This window comes from Lepisosteus oculatus, chromosome 22 (genome assembly GCF_040954835.1).
Source record: "Lepisosteus oculatus isolate fLepOcu1 chromosome 22, fLepOcu1.hap2, whole genome shotgun sequence".
Lineage (NCBI taxonomy): Eukaryota > Metazoa > Chordata > Actinopteri > Semionotiformes > Lepisosteidae > Lepisosteus > Lepisosteus oculatus.
Genome location: NC_090717.1, coordinates 1,601,082 through 1,625,273, shown reverse-complemented (window position 1 = coordinate 1,625,273; position 24,192 = coordinate 1,601,082). Strand labels below are relative to the sequence as shown.

General features: G+C 45.0%; 1 protein-coding gene across 1 annotated transcript in view; it reads left to right on the top strand.

Moving 5' to 3' along the window:
• LOC102691165 (transmembrane protein 132C) overlaps window positions 1–24,192 on the top strand; it is a 193,101-nt gene that overhangs the window by 73,461 nt on the left and 95,448 nt on the right. The window contains exon 3 of the mRNA XM_069182131.1: window positions 18,482–18,622. Coding sequence (XP_069038232.1) covers window positions 18,482–18,622 — 141 coding nt within the window. The remainder of the gene's footprint in view (window positions 1–18,481; window positions 18,623–24,192) is intronic.

The following is a 24,192-nucleotide window of genomic DNA, read 5'->3' as shown; positions in this document are numbered from 1 at the left end:
CTGACAGGTGGGAGAGGTGTGGCCGGCAACAGCAGTAGAACTCCACAAGGACAGGCATGACCCAGTAGGCATGAAAGTAACACGGTGCATTTTGATATCCTGCATTGCTGTTGCATATTAATCTTAATTTAGAGAAATTCCTATTCATTGTGCTCTAAGCGTGGGTGAAGGTTGCAATTACTGTATAAACTTGCATATACTCAATGTTTAAGATAAGATAATGGCCATATACAATTTCTTGTATTAGGAATTTGTCTTTTTTCACATACCCAAACTTACTCTCCATGAGACACACAGACAGAGAGAAGCTTGGGTCAGAGCATACGGTCAGCCATTGTACAGCGCCCCTGGAGCAGTTGGGGTTAAGGGCCTTGCTCAGGGGTCCAACGGAGTTGGATTCCTCTGCCGGCTGCGGGATTCAAACTGGCAACCTCCCAGCCACAGGCACAGATCCTTAGCCACAGAGCCACCGTAGGTGCTACCTTTTGCTATCCTTCTTGGAATTTTTCAAAGAACCCAACTATTCTGCTCTATCATTCTCGTGATGCATCTCTCATTAACCGAGCATTGAATTGGAATTGCAGCTGGTTGTCGCTCTGCTTCTGTATCAGAATGGGGCTTATCTGTGTTTTCAGAGTGGTGATGGGTAGCTCTTCTGGGGGCCTGGTGGGGTGGGTCTCCAATAATCAATCCCTCTGTCACTGCAATAATTAGCAAGTTCTAATTTCCTTCCTATCAGGCAGAGCCTAATTTACTCTGTGAAGGAATGGGAAGAATGATCATCAGACAGCCAGGTTCACCTCATCAAACCTCCTGCTGATTTCTGTGAGAGAATGGATCTGGTTTTCTTTTGCATGTTTCTGCCTGGATCTTCACTGTGTCCTGACTCTGGGCCTGATAGGACCACATTTTCCAGCTTTGCTACTGAGTGCTGCTCCTCTCCAGCTGCGAAATACAAAACCTCAATAACAAAACCGCGTGTGAGTGTGTTCAACAGATGTGACAGCTGAGCAGAATCCACACACACACACAAACCACAGGCCCACTGGAACAGAGCAGAGACATGCTCTTTCACACTTCTCATCTGATGCAAGATCTTTGCATTCTTAGACCGGTGGTTTTAACTTTTTTCCACCAGGACAACTGCCAAGCACACCAGTGACGTTCAGGGTCCCCTGGAACAATTCCTTCCTTGGCACCCCCCATCGCTGGGTGCTCAAACCAAGGCCTCCGGCGTCACTCAACAGGGATCCAGCCAGCTGAGCTAAAGGGAAATCTCCCCCCCAGCCTGCCGGCTGAGGTCTCTGCTCTTCATAGGGAAGGGCGGTGACATCACTGCACTGGCAACCGGCTCGCACAACCTGTAATGTCGGCCGTATGTGTTACAATACTGTATCTGAAGCAGTGAGCTGAGTGCCATAGGAGTCACCACAGGAGTTCTGATCTCCAGGTGCTGCACTTCAGTAGAACACCGAGGAGTGACAACAGAAGAGTGTGCTCTGTCAGCGTTCTGGACAGCTGCAGCTCAGTTACTGATAAGTTACACTGTGTAAGGTATTCTTATCGTAAGGTAACGGCAAGTCCTGAGCTGTCATCTTCCTCTCGTTGCTGATGCTGGGCTGTTTCTGTCACAGAGGAGGGTGCTGTGTGGCTCGAGATGGAGTGGAACACCAGCCTTTTCATTTTTTTTTAAACATACAGTAGCGACTTGGCTCCTGCAAGATTTCGAAATTTACAGTCTGATATAGTTCTTGGAAGTTCCCTTTAACAAAACAAACAAAGTTCCTGTGGTAGGCTGTTTTCTTTCCTTTATTTTTATGTATGTGTTATATAAGTCTTTTAGTGAGATGATTTTTGTTAAATAGGGTATGTTATGTAAGTGTAAAAAGAACAGACAAGGTGATATTTCTTTCAGTTTGCAGCAGATGTGATGATTGAGGGTTTTCAGGCATGGGTGCACAGACAAAGCCGACAAAAGTGCCCAGTTATGAGCTCCACTGGCAGATGTGTCTGCTGTGTCTTCTTTGGGAAAACTGCAAGAATATGGATTGACAGAACCCCCTCCACACACACACACTTGGTACCAAGTTTGTGAAATCATAATGACATTCTTTCAGGATCTCTTCACAAACTGCTGGTTCAGGACATTGCTGGCATCCTGGAAAAGACACAGTAGGCATTTAATTTTTAGATTTTGAACACAGGTTTCCAGTCATCTATTCTTCAAAGTCTATCTAATAGAAGTTTGTCCATGACAACCCTGCACAGACATTTTGCAGTATGTCGTGTCTGTGTTATGAATTTGAGTGGTCCATTTCCACTGTGTAAGCTTTTACTCTGCTGCACTACACTTTAATTTAGCAAGAGACGTCTGCAAGCATCTCCCTAGAGCCATCTGTTATACCTTGTATGTGAAGGACTTGTTCCAAACCTGTGATTTTGTCTTCCCTGTGTCGAAGAGCCCTGCTAATTCTTTGTCTCTGTGTGTCTACTTCTGGTGCACGATGGCTGCCGTCGCATCATCCAGGTGGGGCTGCACATTGGTGCTGGTGGAGGGGATCCCCATTACCTGTAAAGCGCTTTGAGTGGAGTGTCCAGAAAAGCGCTATATAAGTGTAAGGAATTATGAAGTCTGTCCTTTTCACTGTGGGGAAAGCTCAGTTTTTCTCCTGGACCTGTAACCTTCATGATTCCCGTCTTCCAGTGCAGATCCTGAGGACTGGATGGCAGCCTTGTCTCCCGGCTGTCGGGATGTCAGGAGAGGGGAGACCGCTTTCGGAGGCGGTTGGGGCCGGCCAGTGGGAAAAGACAAAGAGCCCTCTCGCACCTTTCAGAGCTGAACTTTAAATGACGGCTTTGCTATTGTAGAGGCGCAACATTAAAACTCGAGGAAGACAAAACTTGATTGCCCATTAATGACAGGGCCCTGACTGAACTGAAAGGGTCGTCTCGGTGATTGAAAAGGTTAGCAGTTGCGCAGCCCGTTGCTTAGCTACCTAGCTCTTCCCTGCTTTGTATTGTATTGAGTAAGTCGTGGTGTCATGCAAAAGAGGGCCATTTTATTAATGTATTGCATGCCGGCGGGAGTTCGGAAAGGATACCGGGTTTCAAAGAGAACCTTATAATGCTTCCAGGGCAGTGGAAACATCTTTTAGCAAGAGTCTCCGCGTGCCCTTTCCGCCTTAAAACCCCCTTTGGGTTTCGGAGGAGGGGTATTATTGTTCCCCGGGGAGGAAATGTTCTTCCATCAGACGAAGAAGGGAGCCCAGCGGCGGGAAAGAGAACGAGATTGAGAGAGCGTGACAGAGCGAGTGAGAGAAGAGAAGACAGCGGCGATATGGGTTCCAAAATAAAAGACTGGCCCCCTTAACAAATGGCGCTGGGCACTCTTATCTGTCCACTGCACCTTGGGAAGTCATGGAGAAATGGAGCTGTTCATCACCGCTGCTCCGTGTCTATTGACATTGATCTCAGCCCAGTTTAATGCAAACTTTTTATTATTATTTATCTAGAGGAAAGGTCACTGTGCTGGATTGGCTCCAGTTTTATTTCCCATCTCCAGCCGCGTGACGTCGTCGCTGCGTGTGGGCCGACCGGAGCCCGGCTCGTGTGTGGCTCTGGACCTGACAAGGCAGCCTGTGCTGCTGTTGCAGACACAGCGTTGCTCTGAGAAGGCATGTCATTTTAGGAGAGGAGGGCTTTTTCCATTTTAACAGCTCCAGCTAGACGTTGAAATGAAATTGCCACCTTCATTACCGTCATTGACCTGCTGGGGGTTCGTTTGTGTTTATTTCATACGCAAACAAGCCCCCCGTTTTATGTGGATGTTTAGTACAGAAGGTTGAGGTTTCCTGTTATAAACATTGCTGACAGTGGTAGAGTGGTAATAGCTGCTAATAACAAGCTTGAATGCATTAACTGGTTATTACCCGCACAATGCTAGGTTATCTTTAAACCGTAAATAGTTAAACACGTATTTTAACACTAAGATCGCCCAAACAATGATGATAATGGAACTAGAACTGGTGTTCACTCACCCATTGACAGTCTATTTTAAACACGCTACTAAACGACACTATAGTTAGGGGTTTTGTCCTCTTTTCTGAGCACAGTGAAGTTACACTGCTCAACACTGCAAGAGGTGTTATGTGTGGAATACTGTCCCCACCCTCACTCATTCAAGTGTCTGGATTTTCAAATGGACCAAATTAACCCAGAGGACTTTGGAATGAGCAGCGAGTCACGAACTAGAGGACACAAGTGGCAACTACCTGGAAGAGCATTTAAACCTGAGAAATAGAGTTTATGCAAAGGGTGGTGGGAGTGTGCGACAAGCTGCCCAGCCATGTTGTTGAAGCCGATACCCTGGTTTCTTTAAAGATACAGCTGGATGAGGTCCTGGGATCAGTTAGCTACTGACTACTGATGGGTTAGGTGGACCAAATGGCTTCTTCTCACTTGCAACAGTTCCTACATTCAATTTTGGTGTGGAAGTGAGATGACACGACCCACATATCCCTTCTGAATGGTCTTTAGCAAAAAAAAACCCTCTTGCGCTTGTATTTCTGCCACATTCATTCAAACGCTTCTTCTCCGTACGCCCACACCCCTGTGTGTCATGGGAAACGTTTAGGTGGCAGTGAGATGTAAAGACATTCGCAGTGCTCATGCTCTTCCTTTGTAGTGTAGCATTGTGTTTTTATTCTTGCTCCTTTTTGGTGACTCTCTGTCAATGTCACCTCTTTTAATCACAGTGAGGGGGCTCTGTGATTCATTTCTAATGCAGCCTGGCCTCCCCTGAGACCACTTTTACTTCTCAACAATAGAATACAATTAGAGATAAAACAAGACCTTGCCTTACACATGCACTCACCCCCCTCCCTCCCCTCCACCTACCATTGTTAAACAGGAGAGTTCTTCTGGTCACCTTGGAAAAGAAGAAAAGGCTGTAATAAAGCCTGATGGAATTAAGTTGGGCTTTGGGCTGGTGAGCTGTTTTGAAGATGTGGTGCTTCACCCAGACCATCAGATCTGTAAGGCTATTCCTTAAGATCAAACATGAGGCCGGCACAAAGCATTAATTACTGCTCAACTGGAGGTTTCTCTTGGACGAGCCTGTATGAAGCAGGAATTGCTAAACAGACTGTACTTCATTGTGCTCTTTACTTGGTCTACAGTGGCAGTTTGATGCTTTCTTTTTCTATGGAGGTATATATTATCATACAATCCTTCTGATTCTTTAGTATTTTGTGGTAGTGATTAAGGCTACGGCATTTGTTTTGTGTGAGAAGCAGATGGGTCAATAGGGAGCCTTAGTCACATAGTGAATACCTGAACTGGAACAGAAGACGGGGAAGGTAATCATGTGTTTTAGCAATAAAAAGGAGAATCGCAGCATGCAGACGTAAAAGTTTCATCCAATAAGAAAGTTGTATCTTAAGAGATTTTCCCTCACTGGTCCTACAGGCACCATTAATCACCCACAGGAAACGAGAAACGACTTCACACATCAACGATAGTGTATCGTTAAAACAACTGGCTGCAGCTGACTGATACGCTGAGATAAAATCCTCCTGTATGCGTCTGGTTTTTTGCATGCCAACAAAGATATGTTATCCAGGTATAAAATAGTGTGATTTCTATAATGCTCAGTACTGTGTGGGGAATTACAGAAACACGTTGGCTGTGAGGGAAATGTATTTCTTTTCTTTCTAATCTAGGTGAGATGCTCGTGGATAGGGCTTTGATTTAAACCAGAAATATTTTTCAGCCGTTACTCTGAAATGCACTAATAGCACGAAAGGCCTTTAGAGATATCAACCAATAAATGTCACCAGACGGCAAAATTGCATTTGAAAAATGATAAAATAAAATACGACAGTCTGCTAAAAATTTTATAGAATTCTTTTCTTTCCCCGTTTTGATGGAGCAGGGCTTTAATATTACTTTATGTTAATATGGTCTTTTAGCAAAAGGGGAGAAATATTCTTGTAGGACTATTCTGCATCTTTGTGAAATATTGGTTCACGTTTTGGACAGTGAGCAAGTCGAGAGATTTTCACTTTTGTTGTTTCTGCCAGGGATAAAGTGGTGTCTGTACTGCAGGCCTCCTATATTCTTTGCTCTCTCTATTCTGTCAGTTTCTTCTCTTTGGCTGTTTAAAAAGTGACGTTCCAGGGGTGACCTTTCTGAAATGTGTTCCTCATCCTTGTTAGATCTGAGCTTTTCTCTCTGGATTCACTTTCTGATGAGACCTTTGGGGATGGTTTGAGAAGCAAGGATTCACTCATTATATTATCTGATAATGGTGAAATTTCGTTTTCATTTTTTTTCCTGAATGTGGCCTCCTGTCCCCTATCAAATATATATATTCCTTGTGTATATTTATTCATGCAAATGATGTCAATTTCACTAATTAATGTGGATTGCAACATTTTAATTTCGTTATTGCACACAGTAAAGAACTGTTTCCATCCTATGGTGCTAGGAACCAGCTATGGCATTTTAAAAGGTTCTTTGTGCAATTAGGAACATAAATAAGTTGATGCATTGTTAGACATCTAAAATGCATGAAGTGTTCTGTTGGAGCAGTCAGAATACAGAACTGCTCCTCATCTGATGGCTCGATAATGTGCTTGTAAACCCTTAAGATCAGCAGATGCTGTGTGTTGGAAATACATTATGGAAGATGGCACCCAGGAGTTAAATAGAAACTGTGTGCTTGCATCCTGTTCTCCAGTGCTGTCCATGTGCTCCTGCACTTTTGTGAGGGACAACCAGGAAAAGCTTTTCTTTCACAATTAATTAAATGTGTTAGGAGGATATTTCAAAAATACTTCTGCCTATAAATTTAGTCAATTAATGCACAAGCTGGACAGGTTGATGAATGAAAGAAATGGCTTCTAGTTACGGTTTGATTGCCTGGCACCCCATGATTTTCACAATAAACAACACAGGAACAATGAATATGTTCTTGCTCAGTCTGGAGCAAGTGACACAGGTTGAGTTATATGCTGACCTCCGACCTCCCTGCTAGACATCATTTGCAGCCAGAAAAATTAAAATGTTATCCACCCGAAACCAGACCCCAAGAAGTGTAAACCTTTGCTAATGCAATTCCCCACTGAGTTAATTTCAGGGCCGCGCCAGTCACAAAATGAACATTTTTTCCTCCTAATATTTCTGTTACTCTTGCCTACGTGAACAGGGATAAAATTACCTCAAGCCACTGTTGTGTGAGTCTAGTCTGCACCGCTATTTACTCCTTAGTGATGGCTGATAACACCTGAGAACTGTTACATTTAAAAAACCTAATCAGTGGCTTTTTGTACATTTGCATTTCTCAGAACACACTCCACAGCTGTGGAAACATAACACAGACCAGCGTGATCGCTGCTTACCTGATTCACATAAGATTTATACCATGCTGCATCTGTGCTTCCAAAGCAGATTTTATACTTTTTTATACTTAAATGCTTATTTGTCCATTTATGGTCCAAAAGCGAAGAGTGCCACCAGCGCAGTCCAAATTTCTTAGACAGGTTATTAGATCTCGGTGACAAAATAAATTCATTGACATTATACAAAAAAATGACAAATTTCGAATTAAGCACAATATCCTCAACTTTGTGAAGGTACAGTCAGTTGCCATGTTCTCATAAACCCCTAGTCTCGCCATGGGTCAGAGTAAGAGTTCTCGAGAATTGTGATGTGATGCAGCCCTTCCTGCTCACTAGTCCCTGTAATGACTGATGTACTGTGATGTACAAGCGAATAAGTACAGGTTGTGCAGCAGACATTTACTGCAGAAATGTTCCAGCGTGATCTGCACACAGTTAACAGGTTAGTAGTATTTGTCCGGAAAACTGTCTGAACGTTGAGAACAATATTTCTATTGCATTAAAAGAGATGTATTCACAAGCCTGCTTCTTTACAGTGTAATAGGGCTGTCACCAGATGTTTTGTTGTCTTGTTCTGAATTGCTGAATATGGAGCTGGGCAGACCTGGAAATTGTGTCCATTTTGTGATGTAAATTGGACGTTTTTCAAGTTCCTAGGTACATTTTACTTGCATTGTAAATGAAACGCGCTCATCAATGCTGATTCTTTCTAATCCAAAATAAAAAAAAAATAGTTTTGCAGTTTCCCTTTAAGAAAGAAGGTCTTCTATCATTGCAGTGCTGACCAGGACTATGATTGCTCAGCTTCTGAGATCTGACAAGATCAGGTTGCAGGGCGGTAACACTAACACATCTGCCTGTTCCGATTACAAGAACAAAGCCAGTAGGCCTAGTTTGACTGGGGGGATTCTGTCTAAAATCGTAGCCACATTGCAATCGCCAGCCTGTCAAGCTGATGTAGAGAGGATACTCCACAAGCAGCTAGCCAGGACTGTCATGAAGTGTGTTGACCCCATGCAAAGTGGTGGCGACTTACAGTACCAGCCGTGACAAATGTACTAGTACATGTGGATTCTGGTCCTGTTTCTGTGCTGGACGTGTACATATTGTTGTGAATGTAATGTTATACTGGACCGTTTATTAAATCTCAGTCGCAAAATAGATGCATTGACATCATAAGAAAATGAATTCAGCATAAAATCGTGAACTTTGTGAAAGTACTGTAAGTCGCCATGTTGTCAAAAACGCGCATTTGAGTTCCCACCACTTGTGACATGAACTGGCCCTTCCTGCTCACTAGTCACTGTAATGACTAACGTAATAATACGAGTGAATAAGTACAGATTGTGCAGCAGACATGTCACCGCAGAACACTAGGCTCTGGAATGGTTTGCAACCTCTTATATAATTTTCCACAATAGCTTCTTTCCTTTTTGTCTGATTGCAAGTCATCAAACCTTGCATGTTACATCTATCACAGCCTAGCTATTTTTAGGCTGGAAACCCATCTTTATTTTTAGAAGTTCTCATATATATTTTTTTTTCGGTTCTCTTATGTTTTGAAACCGGAGGCACATCCCACGATTGTTTCGTTCAAGTGGAGAAAACCGTGACTCTTTGGTTCCGTCGAGGCAGCCTCTCAAGGACCGAATGTATAATTCAACACGCAGCAGTGTGCAGTGAGCTCCTTCGGCTCTCTTCTTCCCCGGGAGGGCAGATGTCAAAATCTTAAGTGAGCAGAAGTGATGGAGCGGCAGGGAGGCAGCGCCGGGCCGCGGTGTCAGGGCTGTCTCTCTCCGCGGCTCGCCTGCCGTTCGCCGGCGATTCCCCCGCGTGGCTCGGCCTCTCCACCGCCCTTTGAAAACCGCGCACGCTGCCACCGCGACATAACTGTTTTGCCTGTGGAGTTTGTGCTGAATGTCTGTTTGCGTGGTTGCGATCAGGCGCTCGAATCTGCCAAAATGATGGATTTTCCTGATCCCTGGCCATTTCAGCATTGCTTGCCTCCTTTATGTGTGTAGTTTACAGTTTGAATGTTTTTGTGCTTTAGAGACGTTTTGAAAAAATGCCTTGACTTGTGGGCACAGGATTGAATCACAGGGGAGAGCGGTTTTTTTGTAAACCAAAGTGAACATTGGCTTCCACTTTCCTTACTTTGGATATCATTCTGGCACGGTCCGCTGTTGGCCACGTTGACCGGGTACTTTGTGTACCTGTGAAGGACACTCTAAATACCACAGAGAATTCCCAGTCTCTGAAGTGCAGGCCTGGAAGTAGCACATGTCGCTCTGTCTGCATACACCCCGGAGTTTTTATTTTGCATCACTCTTAAGACTTCCAATCCAATTATCACCTTTGCTAAAGTCTGTACTTAAGAGTCCTCATCCAAGGAAAAGTGATTTTAAATTTCAGCCTGATGTCTCCTGAGGCTCCTTGGATGGATGTTGGCGTGAAAAGCACCATCCGGGGCTCTCAAGGCTGTTTTATTAAAGAAATGCCAGCGGACGGACACGCTGAAAGGTTATCAAGGAAGCACTGGGAGGCTGTCCCTAGCTGTCCCTTGCGCTGTCACTTGTGAATGCTGAAAATAAGCAAGAATCAGGAGACCCAAAGACAACAACAGCAACAACCTTGTACCAGGAGAACAACTTTAACTTCCTATTATTGGTTCTGGAAGAGAATTAAAGCTACATATTCTACAGTACAGGTTTTAGTCTGTGGTGTATTGACTAATTACATTACTACACTCTTTATCCTGAATATCTTTCAGAATTTATGGTAATAAAAGCTCCTGGAAAAATAGAATTTAAATGAGAAAAAAAAATGAAATCGCTGTACAGGCTGGGGAATGAAGACACACCTGTGTGCAGTGTATAGCCGATCCTGACAGCTTTGCTTTCTGTCAGTCCTTCAGGACATGATTTTGATCATGAAAATTTCACTCAAAAAACTTCTTCTTTGTGTTCTTGTGTTGTGCATCATCTATCCATTTTATCCTTGATTCGGCGCAGAATGAATCGGAATCTTGTCACGATCCTAATCCCTCCTCTGGCTCTTTCGTATTTTACCCAATTATTTGCACCGGTCCCCAGTCCTGCCCCTCCTTATTGACGCCAGACACTCTCGCTATTCAGCATTAGGAGATGGACGCCCAGAAGCCCACCTACCAGCGGGTCCAGGAGAGACCCGACAGCATCGGCTTCACCACGGCGTCCTGACCATCTGAGTCCAGGGCTCGGAGCGCCTGGCCTCGTTATCCTGTTTTTATTCCCCGTCCCTGTCCCGGATCCCGCTCCGGGTTTTAATGTCTTAATATTGTTTATTCTTGTCTTGGATGGATCACCCAGTTTTGGACCTTGGACTTCGCCCAAGGACTTTCCCCTCCTGGACTCTTTGGACTTGTTCGCCCTGGCTACGCCCCCCGGAGCACCAGTTCACTGTCGTCACGTCCCCCCTGTCTGTCAACCCCTCCTGATCCTCGTCGTCCTTTTCCACTTACTTCCGGATAATACCGTCTGCATAGGGTCCAGAACTAGGCTTCACGGGAGCCTGGACCGGCTCTCGTTACAAATGTATCTTGGACCCCTGGGTGATTAAATGCCCCTTTGATTTGTTTCAGGGTTTTAGTGCCTCTCCCGGATTTCAGAGCGGGGGCGGCGGTACGTAAGAAGCTGATTTCCAAGCTCTCTTCCCGGCTCAGCGTGAACTTGTTGACCACTGATTTTAAATCAAATCGAAACTGGACGATGAAAGGAGGTATCTGAAATCAGGATTTTTCTTGTTGAGACGTCCAGGTCTTCTTTATATCTGTATGTTCTGTGCAAACTAATAATTAGCAACGTTAAGGTCTCCTGTTCTGCAGATGAAAGTAAATTCTGTTAAATTAAACAGACCTGTAAATTGACTTACTGTCTGGTGCCCTTCTTTTTGTAATCAGGGATTTCTATCACCGCCATCTGTCTGTTAGAGGAGATTAAGTCATTTGCATAAAAATCCACACTCCAGTACACAATTCTAATAGACACATGAGAAAGGTGGGTTTTTATTATGCCAAGACTTTCTGTGGCAAGGGGGCAGGAAAATAGTGTGTGTTTCAGAAAACCCCTGGACTCTCCCCGCTGCCCCGCCTTGCTTAGAGCAGGTGGTTTGGCCACTGTAGTGAAGTCTGTGACCCCTGAAGAAGGTGCTATAGAGCTGACTGCAGCAGACTGTTCAAGGAAGTGACTTCATGAAAGGTGGACCAATTGTATTCGTCCTGCTCACAAAGTATCTAGACAAAAAACTTTCGGTGCTGGAAGGGCAGAGCCCTGGGTGTCTCGCTGTCTAAAAAGATTGAGAGTCAGACTGGAGAGAGGCAGGGTTTCTGGACAGGAAGTTTTTAAGTAATGCCCTTGTTCGCGGTATTGTTTTTACGGAGCTGAAGTGGCACTGCTCACTGCTGAAATCCCTGCTTCTCCCCTGTCCCGTCAGCCTGCTCTTCCAGGCAGCGGGAGAGCAGGGGGGTGACAGGAGAGGGCATTGAGTCTGTACCTTCCTCTAACTCCGCACTCGGGCGCTCAGAGAGGCAATTTCGTCTCTGAAAGAGTAAGCAGAGAGTCGACGGGCGGAAACAAAACGCGCGGGCAAGCTGCCAGGCCGAATGTGAGGGGGAACAGCTCTTACGAGCACAGCGATGGCAGTCTGAAGCTGGAACAGATGTGCTTTGCAAATAATTAAAAGGGAAACGTTTAAGGGCACTGCCAGCCTTGCGAGGCCCTGATGTTAGCTGATCGGAAACCAGCGCCGAGCAGCGCAGATGCGCCCCTCGCTTTCGGATTTCTGCGGCGCCGATGTCAGCTCGCCGAGGCGTGACGGCGGAGGCCTGGTCTCTGCGTCGATGACTTTGTTGGGGGCCAAAGGACGGACAGAACCAGAGGCGATACAAAATGAAAAAAAGATTTTTAGTTTTTTCCAAAGCGGGGCTTTGATTTAAAGAAATTAAAGGGAGGGATTGCGAAAAAAACCCCAAATAAATCCCCTGGCAACGTGAGAAGATAATACATGTAACAAACAGGCATATACTGTACATTTAAATGCATTTCCCCTGACAGCGAGAATCCATCTCCTTTGTGCTTGTTAAACTCTAAAGGGAGCGCTGCAGTTTTACTGTGAATTGAATTGCGCAGTAAAGTTTGGCGTCGGATTATATTATATGAAGTGCAAGCAGATGTTTAGGCCACCGAAAGCACAAGCAGATTCTCAATGTGATAGCTGTTCCACATTCAGAGGGGCTCGATCGAGATCCGGAGAGGTATTGGCAGATCAGCGGAATCTTAAAAGATCGCCGTTCAAGGGCTTCTGTAAAACCCGATAGCATGACCAGAATTGCACGCAGTATCTGAATGAATCTGATGGACAGGGGGGCCAGTGCGCTAAACCCAGGCTGACATCGGACGAGCAAACTGCCTTTGCTGTTGTTGACTGCTGTGTTAAGCTGCTGTTGCACTGCAATTTCCCTCACGGGATCAATAAAGTATCTATTGCTCTTTTCTCAGCCACTCGACAAAGAGAAATAGAGCTTCAATTTGCCTTTTAAAGAAATGAAACAGTAGATGTAATTGTCTGATTTTCGTTCTGGGTGAGCTCTGAATGATTTAATTAGTTGATTTTATTAGTGACAGAACTGTGGCTGTCCAAAACCTGGACAAAAACCTGGTGGCAGGCAGTAAGAGTGGCAACCATGGACATCCATCAGGACAGCTGGGTTAAGTCACCCTTAATATTTCTTGGACTGTCTGGTCCCGTTCCCAGAGACTAGGGCCTTGCACTTTGTAGGACGCTACAGCCAACACAGGCAGCCTTAGCGCTGAAGGAAAGACATGAGAAAATGAAGGCTGGAAAGTTCCCAAAACTCTCCTCAGCAGCCCTGAGCTTTGTAGATCCACATCTCGGGTAGTTAAATTAGGGAAGAAGGCTCTGAAAGGAAATCGAAAGTCAGCGGTTTCTGCAAGATTATTCGCAGCTGAAACGTATAAAACGGTCCCCTCAGCCATTGTCCTGTCTCTCTTACACCGCGGGACTGAGACTTTAGTGCTTCTCTTCCTTTCGCTCTGTCAGAACGTCTGTAAATGCGGACGAGTTGGTAACGTTTCGAGAAGGATGCAGGCTCTTGACAGCAGCAGGCGATAATTACATCTGTTTTTTTTTTCCTGTGACGGAAAGCAGTTTTTGCTCCTTTCCTCTAGTGGATACACATCCAGGCTCACTTGATGTGTCTCCAAAGTAATGTTCAGCATGTGCCTGCATGGTTTAATTGCATGCAAAGATGACAAATTAAAATTGGGGCGGAGCGGTGGCTCTGTGGCTCAGGATCTGTGCCTGTGGCTGGGAGGTTGCTGGTTCGTATCCTGCAGCCGGCAAAGGAATCCTGCTCCGTTGGGCCCTTAACCTCAACTGCTCCAGGAGCACTGTGCAATGGCTGACCCTGCGCTCTGACCCCAAGCTTCTCTCCCTGTCTGTGTGTCTTATGGAGAGCAAGCTGGGGTCTGTGAAAAGACACATTCCTAATGCAAGAAATTGTAAAGTGATCGTATCTTATCTAATTACGCTGATGGGGATGGTTTCAGTGCCAAGGTGGAAAACCTAGATAGGCAATTAAAATAAGTCCCTTCATTTCTGTGGCCCTTTTACATTCCAAATTGTCCTCTATGAAGGGAACCAACACTGAAGTGCAGCCCCATCTGGGTGATGTGCAGCATGTATCTTGCGCCAGCAGCCCCACTGAACAGCAGGTCAGGTGGAGAAGTGAGACTGGATTAAGGAGGCCGGACTGTGCAAGCCAAGCAGGGAACTGAGCCAGAACACTGGGGTTAACCGCCTTTACTCCATGGGATCATGAATGACCGAGTAGTCAGGACTTAAATGAATGCAGCCCAGGGTCCCCAGTCACCGTTCCAGTGCGTTGAGTTGCTCAGTGTGGTCCAGAGACAAGAGTGCCCCCTACTGGTCCACCAGTGCCCCATGCAGCTGGGGTTTCTCCCTCCCCAGTACTGGCCTGGCCCTTCCTTGCCCGCCTCCTGAGACCTGACGATGTTGTGACGCAACCTCTAGATCCACCTGAATAACTGGGCAACACTGCCTGCCGCCTCACTCTCTCCTGACCCTCGAAGATGAATTCAAACGCGGGGTTTCGGTTGCTTTTCGTGCCCTTTCCCTCATGCCACAGTGCAAGCCTAGTCTGCGCCTGCAAATGCAAAAAAAGCCTGAAATCCCAAAGACTGGCCGAAAATACAAAGATCAGCCTGGAACAAAAAAACAACAAAAGGAGACAATAAGAAGGAACGTCGCAGGCCTGGAGGTGAATATCCTCTGCATCTCACTTGACTGCCTGCGACCTCTAAGCCCCTCGTATCTGGGGCTGAGCTCCCAGACATCACTTTTGAGGTGTTTTACCAAGGACACAGCAGTGAGACTAGTGTGGGGTGACAGGTCGAAGGAGTGGGGAGCTGTACTGTGGGGTGCTGGGGGGGGTTGTCACAGCTTAAGAGCCAAATAAATCTGGAAACTTCTATTACTCCACAGTTGCGGAAAGCCTCAAGGTAAACCACGTTCCTCAGACACGTTGCCTGGGCAGTCGTCGCTCTTGTCCTCTGGGAGATTTACCGCCAGCCTCCAGCTGAACCTCTCCTCCTGCCTGTCAGAATGTCACCATCCCCTGACGCTCGCCTGCCTCTGTGACTCCCTTTCTGAGCAGCGCAGGACGCAGCACTTATTATTCCTACCCCTTCCCGAGATCCGTCCCTGCCTTCCGAAGACGCACTGCGTTATTGCACAGGGTCACCACTGCCTCAGGATTCCTCAAACCTGTTTAATAATAATAATAATAATAATAATAATAATAATAATAATAATAATAATAATAATAATAATAATAAACAAACAATCACTGCTTTCTGGCCTTGCGTGGGCAGCCCGTCTGGATTGGACTCGTGATCCCTGAGTGATGGCCCTTTCTGCCTTGTGGGCTCCTCTGGCTGTGTGTTTCCTGAAAGCTCTTCTCCACGGCCCAAACTTATAAAGGGAGCTCTGTCCTGAGGCACAGCTGCACCACCTCGCTGGGGAGCCATGCGTTTTCATAAGAGGAGATGGTAATGCTAAGCAGATGGCCTACATACACAGACACTCCATCCCAACGGCTGCCCACTTTATATTCTATAGCCTATTTACATCAACCTTTTTATTAATATCAGCCGTTATTGTGTTTTCTACAGAGTGCAGATTTCAGGAGAATGTGTAATTGACTGTACTACAACTTCTGAAATGACTTTCCTCTCCAGTGACGGAGGCGAATGCAATAATATCATTATGAACAATGGTGTCCTGCAGGCTAGCAGGCAGGCTCTGGACAGTTCAATATTACTGCGCACGACTTATTGTTCCACTGTGGATCCCTCCCGCCTGCTTCCAGATATTGACGGCTCGGAGTTAACCCTTCGCGTTGCCTGTGCATTCCCGCCAAAACAAGGACTGTGGCGGACGGGCATGCTTTTAGCTACTGGGGATAATCTCTTCGCCCTCTTCAGCTTCCAGTCTGGTGTTATCCTCCTTGCTGCTCTAAGAAAGTTAGAGGTGCATCACATTTTGTCAACAAAAAAATAGCATGAGTCTTGATGGTTTAAGAGAGTAAAATGTCTTTAGCAATAGATTGTAGCCTGTAATGTCATTGGAATAATTTCTTTCCGGGAGACTTGTCTTGTCAGGAAGATGAGCCTCTGATGGTTTGCACATTTCCCCAGTCCTGCAGCAGCCTGTTCCAAAGGAAAACTAATGTTACCCACTGCGTGCACTCACAAATCGCCTCTTATTAAGTAAAATACTTCTATTAGAATTCTTTGTGCAGTCAATCCTGCTTTCATTGATTCTGATTTTTCGCTTCACTGCCCTTTTGGCTATTTTCTCCCAAAGCGGATTGTTTAAGAACATATAAAATAGTGGAGAAAACTGGAAGCACAGAGAATGGATCAGATGTAACAGTTGTCTGAAAGTATGGAGAAGAGGTTTGATTGGGGAGCTCTTTCTTCCCCTGCTTGTGAGCAGCTGTGAGTGTAGCTCCTGAAATCTGCAGGACATGCTATAACATGACACTAATTACCAACAGTTCAGACCTGCTCTGCGATACAGGTTTGCAATACTCTAACATAACCCAGGAGATCCACCGAAATGTGGGATAATTACACCTCTGCTTGCAGCCTTGAGGAATTTACCTTTTTCTCCGTTAATCAAAAGCGCAGTGCTCTCTGTCGGGAAGGGCACACCGAGAAAGCTGAAGAGCAGCTGCCTGTCCTTTTACAAGAGAATAAACAAGCTGAATGGGTCTGAAGAGGGACTTGTTGTTGGCTCTGCTGCCAAGGTCGCTGCCACCTTGTAATAACTTGTGCATTTAATAAACTTCCCAAGTGTCTCGTCAAGGTGAAGAATAGTGCAGTCCGCCACAGCTGTATTAGCGGAAACTGGTATGAGCTAGTAAATGTGGGAAAAAAGTACTGTAGGGCTGCAGAAAGTCACAGCACAGTTTAGTCAAGTTTTGAAATGAGTGCATTATGGAAGTCCCCCTGGAGAGCCAAGCAGAAATGCAAATGGGTCTTTTTTCCTACTCTTGTTCTGAAACAAGCCCTGCTGATTTATACGCCCGAACACGCTTTTGTGTTCCCATAAATGTCACGTGTAGGAGAGGCACACATACATGCAGGATGCACACACAACCAACCTTTTTTTTCGAGCTTTTCGTTTGCAGTGGCTTTTCAGGATGTTGGAGCATTCTTGTTTTTCACTTGGAGGTTGTGTGAAAGATTTGCCTAAATAAAGGGCAACCACTTCAGATTTAATGCGTCTTGATTTGGGGGCTGTTAGGCACCTAAATCTGTTTCTTTGAGAAGGGTGTGTAGCTGCTGTATATTTAAATGCAGGACTGTAAATGTAAATGCAGGAATGGTATAAGAACATTTTTTAGCCCTAACATGGATTCCAGTGTCCAGTTGCTCAGGAAAGTACACACACACTTTCTGAAAAGAGTTCACACTACAGGCGTCTGTCCTCTGCCTTTACCAGAGTTAATTAAGGTCAGCACAAACCCTGCACAGCGCAGACACTCCTATCAAGCTCCTATCAAGCTCTACAGTGTACAGAGCTCCTCAGGGTGGCACTTTGTGTCCAGTGTGTCCAGATGAGACATCTGTCTTGGACAACTGGGATATAATTCTGAGGCCACACGGAGCAACTTGTCTTGCCCCGGAGCTTATTAGCAGCTAAGCACAGGTCTGGCCGTCTCAACTGGACCCGGAAATCTGTTAAGACAGATGGGTCGCGTCATGCCCACTCTGCCCTCGCTGAGCTGCTCCCTGATGATGCCAGGTAGCCTGCGGCGGGCAGGACACCTGTCTCGGCAGGACAGTCTGGCTCTGGACAGGTTCATCAGATCGAATCCTTCGGTGTTCAGCCCTCGGCTGCACAACACATTGGAATGGGAGCAGCATGTAGGAAGAAGGCACCACTGGCACACCTGCCTGGTTCAGAGTCTGGACTGGCAGAGTTGCCCCTGTGTGAAAAAGGAATGACTTGGTCAACAGCCAGCGAGGGGGAAACTGGAGCAAATCAAGTTCTGATGATTTTTCCACCACACTAAAGTAATAACATTTTAGAACCTAACAGGACCGCTGCCCATTGTCTTACAATAGTGTCCAGTAGCCCTTACATGAGCTCTATTAGACTGCCCTTCTGAAACTGGGGCAAACCTGAATGTGTGAACTCTATAAAAGTGTTTTTCATTTCAGTTCTGTCTTTTAATTGAACACTGAGGCAGCCAGCTCCACGCCTTGAGCACCTCAGTCAAGCAGGACCTCTTTAAGTCATCTTTGCTTAAATCCTGAGTGTTAAATTGGATCAACTAAAAAGCATAATTGGTTCAATAAGACGATTAAGAGCTCAGTTACTATGGGAAGTCAAAGAGCCAGCGTCAGAGGAGTGGAGATGAAATGTCGCTACCTGAGTTTTTCATACCCCTGAGGCTTTAATCTCTGCTTCTGTGCTGTGCTCTTGCTTTCCAGAGCTCTGTTTAATGAAGGGGTGAATTTTCTGGCCGTCAAACCCAGTGACCCAGCTGCGTGGGACATAAAACAGGAAGTAGGGCCTGGAAGTTCAGCAGTGACAGCTTCCTGTCACAGGAAGTCCACTTCTGCAGGAAACAGGTAAGAAACGTTCATATTTATTTCACTTATTATTATAACACCATGTCTGAAAACATGCCCCTGTTCCATAATGGTATATATGTATAATGGGATTGTTTCTGCTAAATTGACTTTATAAGAAAAGGGGAAAAGTCTTCTATATAGTGTAGAGACCACAACAGTTTAAAAAAAATATTGTTTCCTGTAATGTATTCAAAAATTGTTTTTATAGTGTAGCCCTTCATATGAATCACTTTTGGAAATCATACACTTTTGCCTGAGGTGACAATACATTTGACCTGGCCCTAGGATTTTTCTCTTTTGGAGGCTTGGTTTAAAACAAATAATGCAAAGACAAAACTCTTTCGCTATGTGTTCCTTATCAGGCTTCGATCCATTTGTCCTCTTGTAACTTTCCTGGCTTGTACTGGATCTTGATTCTCATTGTACAAAAACTTGTTGGCAGATTATATTCTGACATCCGTGTTCAGTGTCTTGTGCCTACCCTTCGCCCAGGAATTTCTCTCCCTGCTTGTCTGTGTGCTACTGAGCTCCTCCTTAGTGACCAGTTAATAGGCCCTACAGAGGTTAATAACAATTACTGCCCTTAATGAAGGAGTTCCATTCCAATTTGGGCAGTTAATGTGTAATTCTGGGTTTCATATTAGGATTTGCATTGGAGGAACCATATAAATGCTTATTGCCTTCTCCTTGTCTCTGCACGATCAAGCCCCAGCTATGCTTTAATTCTGACTCCAAAGGGTAAATGTAAAATTACTTTTCTCAGTTAGGCTTCAAGAAAGCAGAAAAGACCGCAGATTACGAGGAACATGCAAATTAAATTGCTATGACCATTTAACAATGTTAGAAACTGAAAGTCAATTAAATCTTCAATTAAACATATCCGTCTTAAAGGACTTTTAATTCTTTTTAAAAGGAAACTGCTGCCGGGGTTTGTAGGTCTTGAGTATAGAGGTGTGAAGCAGATTTGAAGTTTGTTTCAGAAAATCTTGTGTAATTAAACACTTCATTGGAAAAAATACACCTGCAAGGGATTCAGTAAGGTTAAGCACTGTGTCAGTTATCAGATAAAGCTGCTTTTTCCCAGTAAGGGTGGTTTTCAGCTTATTCTAGAAACGAGAGACTAGGCCTGGGAAGGAACATCAGTTATTGCAGGGCAAATACACACACACACACAAATAGGAGACAATAACACTGGCTTGATAAGGAGGATGGAAACTGGGGTATGTGGTGAAAACCCACAAGTTTAAGTTCAAGTTTATTGTCATTATACTCATGCACAGGTATATGGTATAACGAAAGGCAATTGAGCTGGCTCTCAGATGGTAAGTTGTACAAAACAAACAACAATACAATTGTGTAAGAAAAGAAAGACAGAGACAACAGGCAATGTGCAAAACAACAACAGTGCAAAATCATACATCAACAGAATGAAATAAAGGATTCAAAATTATGGGGAGTGTGTTTGAGATTTGAGAAAGAGAAATGGCACTATTAGGGTTCAGATCGAGGGTGAGAGAGGCTGGGAGTTTAATGGTTTGATAGTGCGGGGGTCAAAACTGTCTCTGAGTCTGGTAGTCTGGGCCCGGTTGCTCCGGTACCGTTTTCCAGATGGTAGAGGGTCAAACAGTCTGTAGCTGGAGTGTGTGGGGTCTTTGATGATGCTCAGAGCTTTCCTCAAGAACCGTCTGTCATAAATATTCTGGATGGATGGGAGAGCAACCCCAGTGATGGACTGGGCAGTTTTCACCACCCGCTGTAGGGCTTTGCGGTCAGCAGCACTGCAGTTGCCATACCACACTGTGATGCAACCTGTCAGTGTGCTTTCTGTAGTGCATCTGTAAAAGTTAGTGAGGATCTGGGGATCTTCAACCATCGCGCTTTCTTAATCAGACAAGTGGCGTAGAGAGACAATGTGAGGTCCTCGGTGATATGGATAATGGGTTCTATTTCCAAATAATTGCAGCAAGCAGTGTGTGAAGCCAAAGTTAATTCTGCATTGTTACTTTCTTAACCTGCTGAATTATTTACGTCACTTTGCGGACAGGGGCTGAAGGCAGCTTTCAAATCTCCACTTCTTCACTGTCAGGGTGTCTTTCTGTGGGAAGGAAAATGGCAAAGTCTGACCAGCTGAGGGTCTCTTAACGTCGGGAGGGTTTTTACTCTGGTTTTTTTTCTGCTCTAAAGAATGCCAAGCATGCGAGGAAAAAGCTGCCGATGGAAACTGTGCAGGGAGCGAAAGACAGGCGGATTGATCAAAAAGGAGTCCGTGTAACGGAGACAGGAAACGGCCGTCTGTAAGAAAGCAAACAAAAAAAAAAGGTTGTAGGAGTTTTATATTCAGGCTGTGTTACCAAAGTGGAATCTGCCTCCCTCTGTCAATGAAATTTTCATTGGGCATCATCGTTCTGATCACTGTACACGGACGTTTCAGTCCGTCGGCCGCCGCTGAAATGATCCGCCAAATGAGCAGTAGCATGTCGTCTTCAATCCGCGCTCAGTTCCTGGAGCAATGATTGACTGAGCTCCGAGCAGCCTGGCAGGGAGCAAGTTTAATGAGGAGTTTTTAGACCTGATGTGGGGTTTATGAGAAAAGAAGCCATGTGAAACTGTCTTAACCCTATTGTCTCATGATAGCCGCCGATACAGTCTTGGGGTATATTCTCGCCAATTTGCCTCCTAACGTCTCCCTTTAAAGGGCAAGATGCACTGTGGGATTCTAATTGATGGGGTGGGGCCAGGGTGTTGGATTATACCCATCTCTCCATGGCATTTCTCTCCGAATCCCAACAGCCGGGGTGAATTTACGGCTTTACAGGGCACTAAATCTGTCATATTGCTGGTAATTGCTTGGTCTTCAGACTTAAGGTGTTTGTAAGGGAAAGAAAATTGGTTCTGGAGGTTTCGCGTTTTTTGGGGGGTTGGATTCAGTTGTTGCTGATGACAGCTTTAATAAGAAGAAGAAGGGGAAAAGAGGATTTATTTATTTTTAAGGTCTTTCATCTTGTCCCAGGCCTCGGCAAGTTGTACAGTGAAAGAACAAAGTCGTCCCCAGAGTAATTAATTAGAGGTGGGTGTGCAGTTTGATGCCTTCTTTAGGGACTAGAAAGTGTGTAATATCTCCACAATTGCACTGATCTGATGTATTTCTGAGATAAATGCAGGCCAGATGCATGTTATTATTATTGTTGTTATTATTCTTATTCTTATTATTGTTGTTATTATTCTTATTCTTATTATTGTTGTTATTATTATTATTATTATTATTATTATTATTATTATTATTATTATTATTATTATACCATCTTCCTTGTACGGGGTATGTTCTTGGGCTTAAGATTTATTCAATCATTCATATTCTTGCATATTTACTTTGGAGACGGGGAAATATATTTATACATATATCATTTACATATTATATACAGTAAAGAACTGTGGTCTATACTATATTTAGTACAACAAAAGGAACGCCTGCTTACTGTTAGCAGCGAGTGTGGTGGGAAAACATTATTCATCTCACAGTCATCCACAATGCTTGTTAAACAGCGACGGGATGCATTTTGCAGAAAATAATCTTGGGAAATGAATGGCTCTGTCCAGGATGACCGACATTCCCAGAGCCTCTCGGAGCAGTAAGGTGAGAATGTGCTTAAACCAGACGGTTGCTTGAGAGAAATCTAATTGAAATCTATAATAATGTTTCTTTATTGGCCCAATACAATTTTGTGCATTAGGAATTCGTCTTTTCGCATACCCCAGCTTTTCTCCATGGAGACACAGACACGGAGAGAAGCTGGGGGTCAGAGCACAGGGTCTGCCATTGTACGGCGCCCCTGGAGCAGTTGGGGTTAAGGGCCTTGCTCAGGGGCCCAACGGAGTAGGATTCCTCTGCCGGCCGCAGGATTTGAACTGGCAACCTCCTAGTCACAGGCACAGATCCTGAGCCACAGAGCCACCGCTCCGCCCTATAGGGGGATAAAGTCAGTTAAAGACTCAGCTGGTCTGAGGAGGGTTAGGGCTTGTAATGGCCAAGAGCATTATGGAGAGTGTGTCTCACTCCCTCCATTGAGAATGTATACTTCTCCAATCTGGGAGACGCCTTTGTGTCCCCAGGTGTAAAAGTAACAGCCTCAGGAAAACTTTCTTCCCCACTACAATCTCGCTCTCAAACAGTGTGAAGTAACTCTCTTTATCTCCTGTACCACTGCTGTACTGTCTTCTCTGCTGGTAATGTTTGTCTTCCCTGTTGTTTTGTTGTATTGGACTTGGCTGTAAAAGGAATTTTCCCCAGGGCATAATAAAACCTGTATTGGATTGAAGTGATCTGCACAAGCTGTGGAGCGGGTGAAAAGAGTGAGTGAGAACAAAGTAAATTAGCAGGCCGGACAAATATCTGAAGGTGCATGAACACTAAATGTCTGAGCTGTTCTTTTAGATCCTTGAGGGAATGCTGAACTTTACAATGACTGACTGGCCAGGTGTTGGCTTCAAAAGTCAATAGTAACAGATTGTACTGAAAGGAAACAGACTGACTTGAAGTCATCTTTTTCTGTATTTGGTCTGAGTTTGTTTCTAATCATGTTTAATGTTGTTAAGTTTCTTTTTAATACTGGGAAATCGGCACTCCCTACTGTGAAACAATAAGAGCTTCATTTTTAAAGGACAGCTATAAATCCGTGAAGCCAGATACTGTACAGTATATTTAAGGAAGGCCTACATGCTTCACTGCACAGTATTTGGTTACATCTGGTTCCTTAATGACTTAATTGAATGTTATTAAGATTAATTAAAGACCTGGCAGAACTAAATTCCTTTGGCCGGATGGAGAGGAGAAGCAAAGGCTACCTGCTCATGCTTTTAGACCACAGGAGTCCGTTATTATTTTTCCAATTAATGCCCCATTAATGCAGAGGGGTCAGTGGGTCTCAAGAATGCTCTCCATCCCACCCTATAGCCTTATGATTCTTAAGTAATAATTTATAATAATAATTGCTTACACTTATATAGCACTTTTCTGGACACTCCACTCAAAGCACTTTACGGGTCATGGGGACTCCCCTCCACCGCCACCAGTGTGCAGCCCCACCTGGATGATGCGACGGCAGCCATAGTGCGCCATAGACATCAGCTCTCAGTGGGGAGGAGAGCAGAGTGATGAAGCCAGTTCAGAGATGGGGATTATTAGGAGGCCATGATTGGTAAGGGCCAATGGGAAATTTGGCCAGGACGCCGGGGTTACACCCCTACTCTTTTCGAGAAACGCCCTGGGATTTTTAATGACCACAGAGAGTCAGGACCTCGGTTTTACGTCTCATCCGAAGGACGGCGCCTGTTTACAGTATAGTGTCCCCGTCACTATACTGGGGAATTAGGACCCACACAGACTGCAGGGTGAGCGCCCCCTGCTGGCCCCACTAACACCTCTTCCAGCAGCAACCTTAGCTTTCCCAGGAGGTCTCCCCTCCAGGTACTGACCAGGCTCACACCTGCTGAGCTTCAGTGGGCTGACAGTTGTTGCCAGTTGCCAGTTGTGAGTTGCAGAGTGATATGGCTGCTGGCTAAGTAGTAGA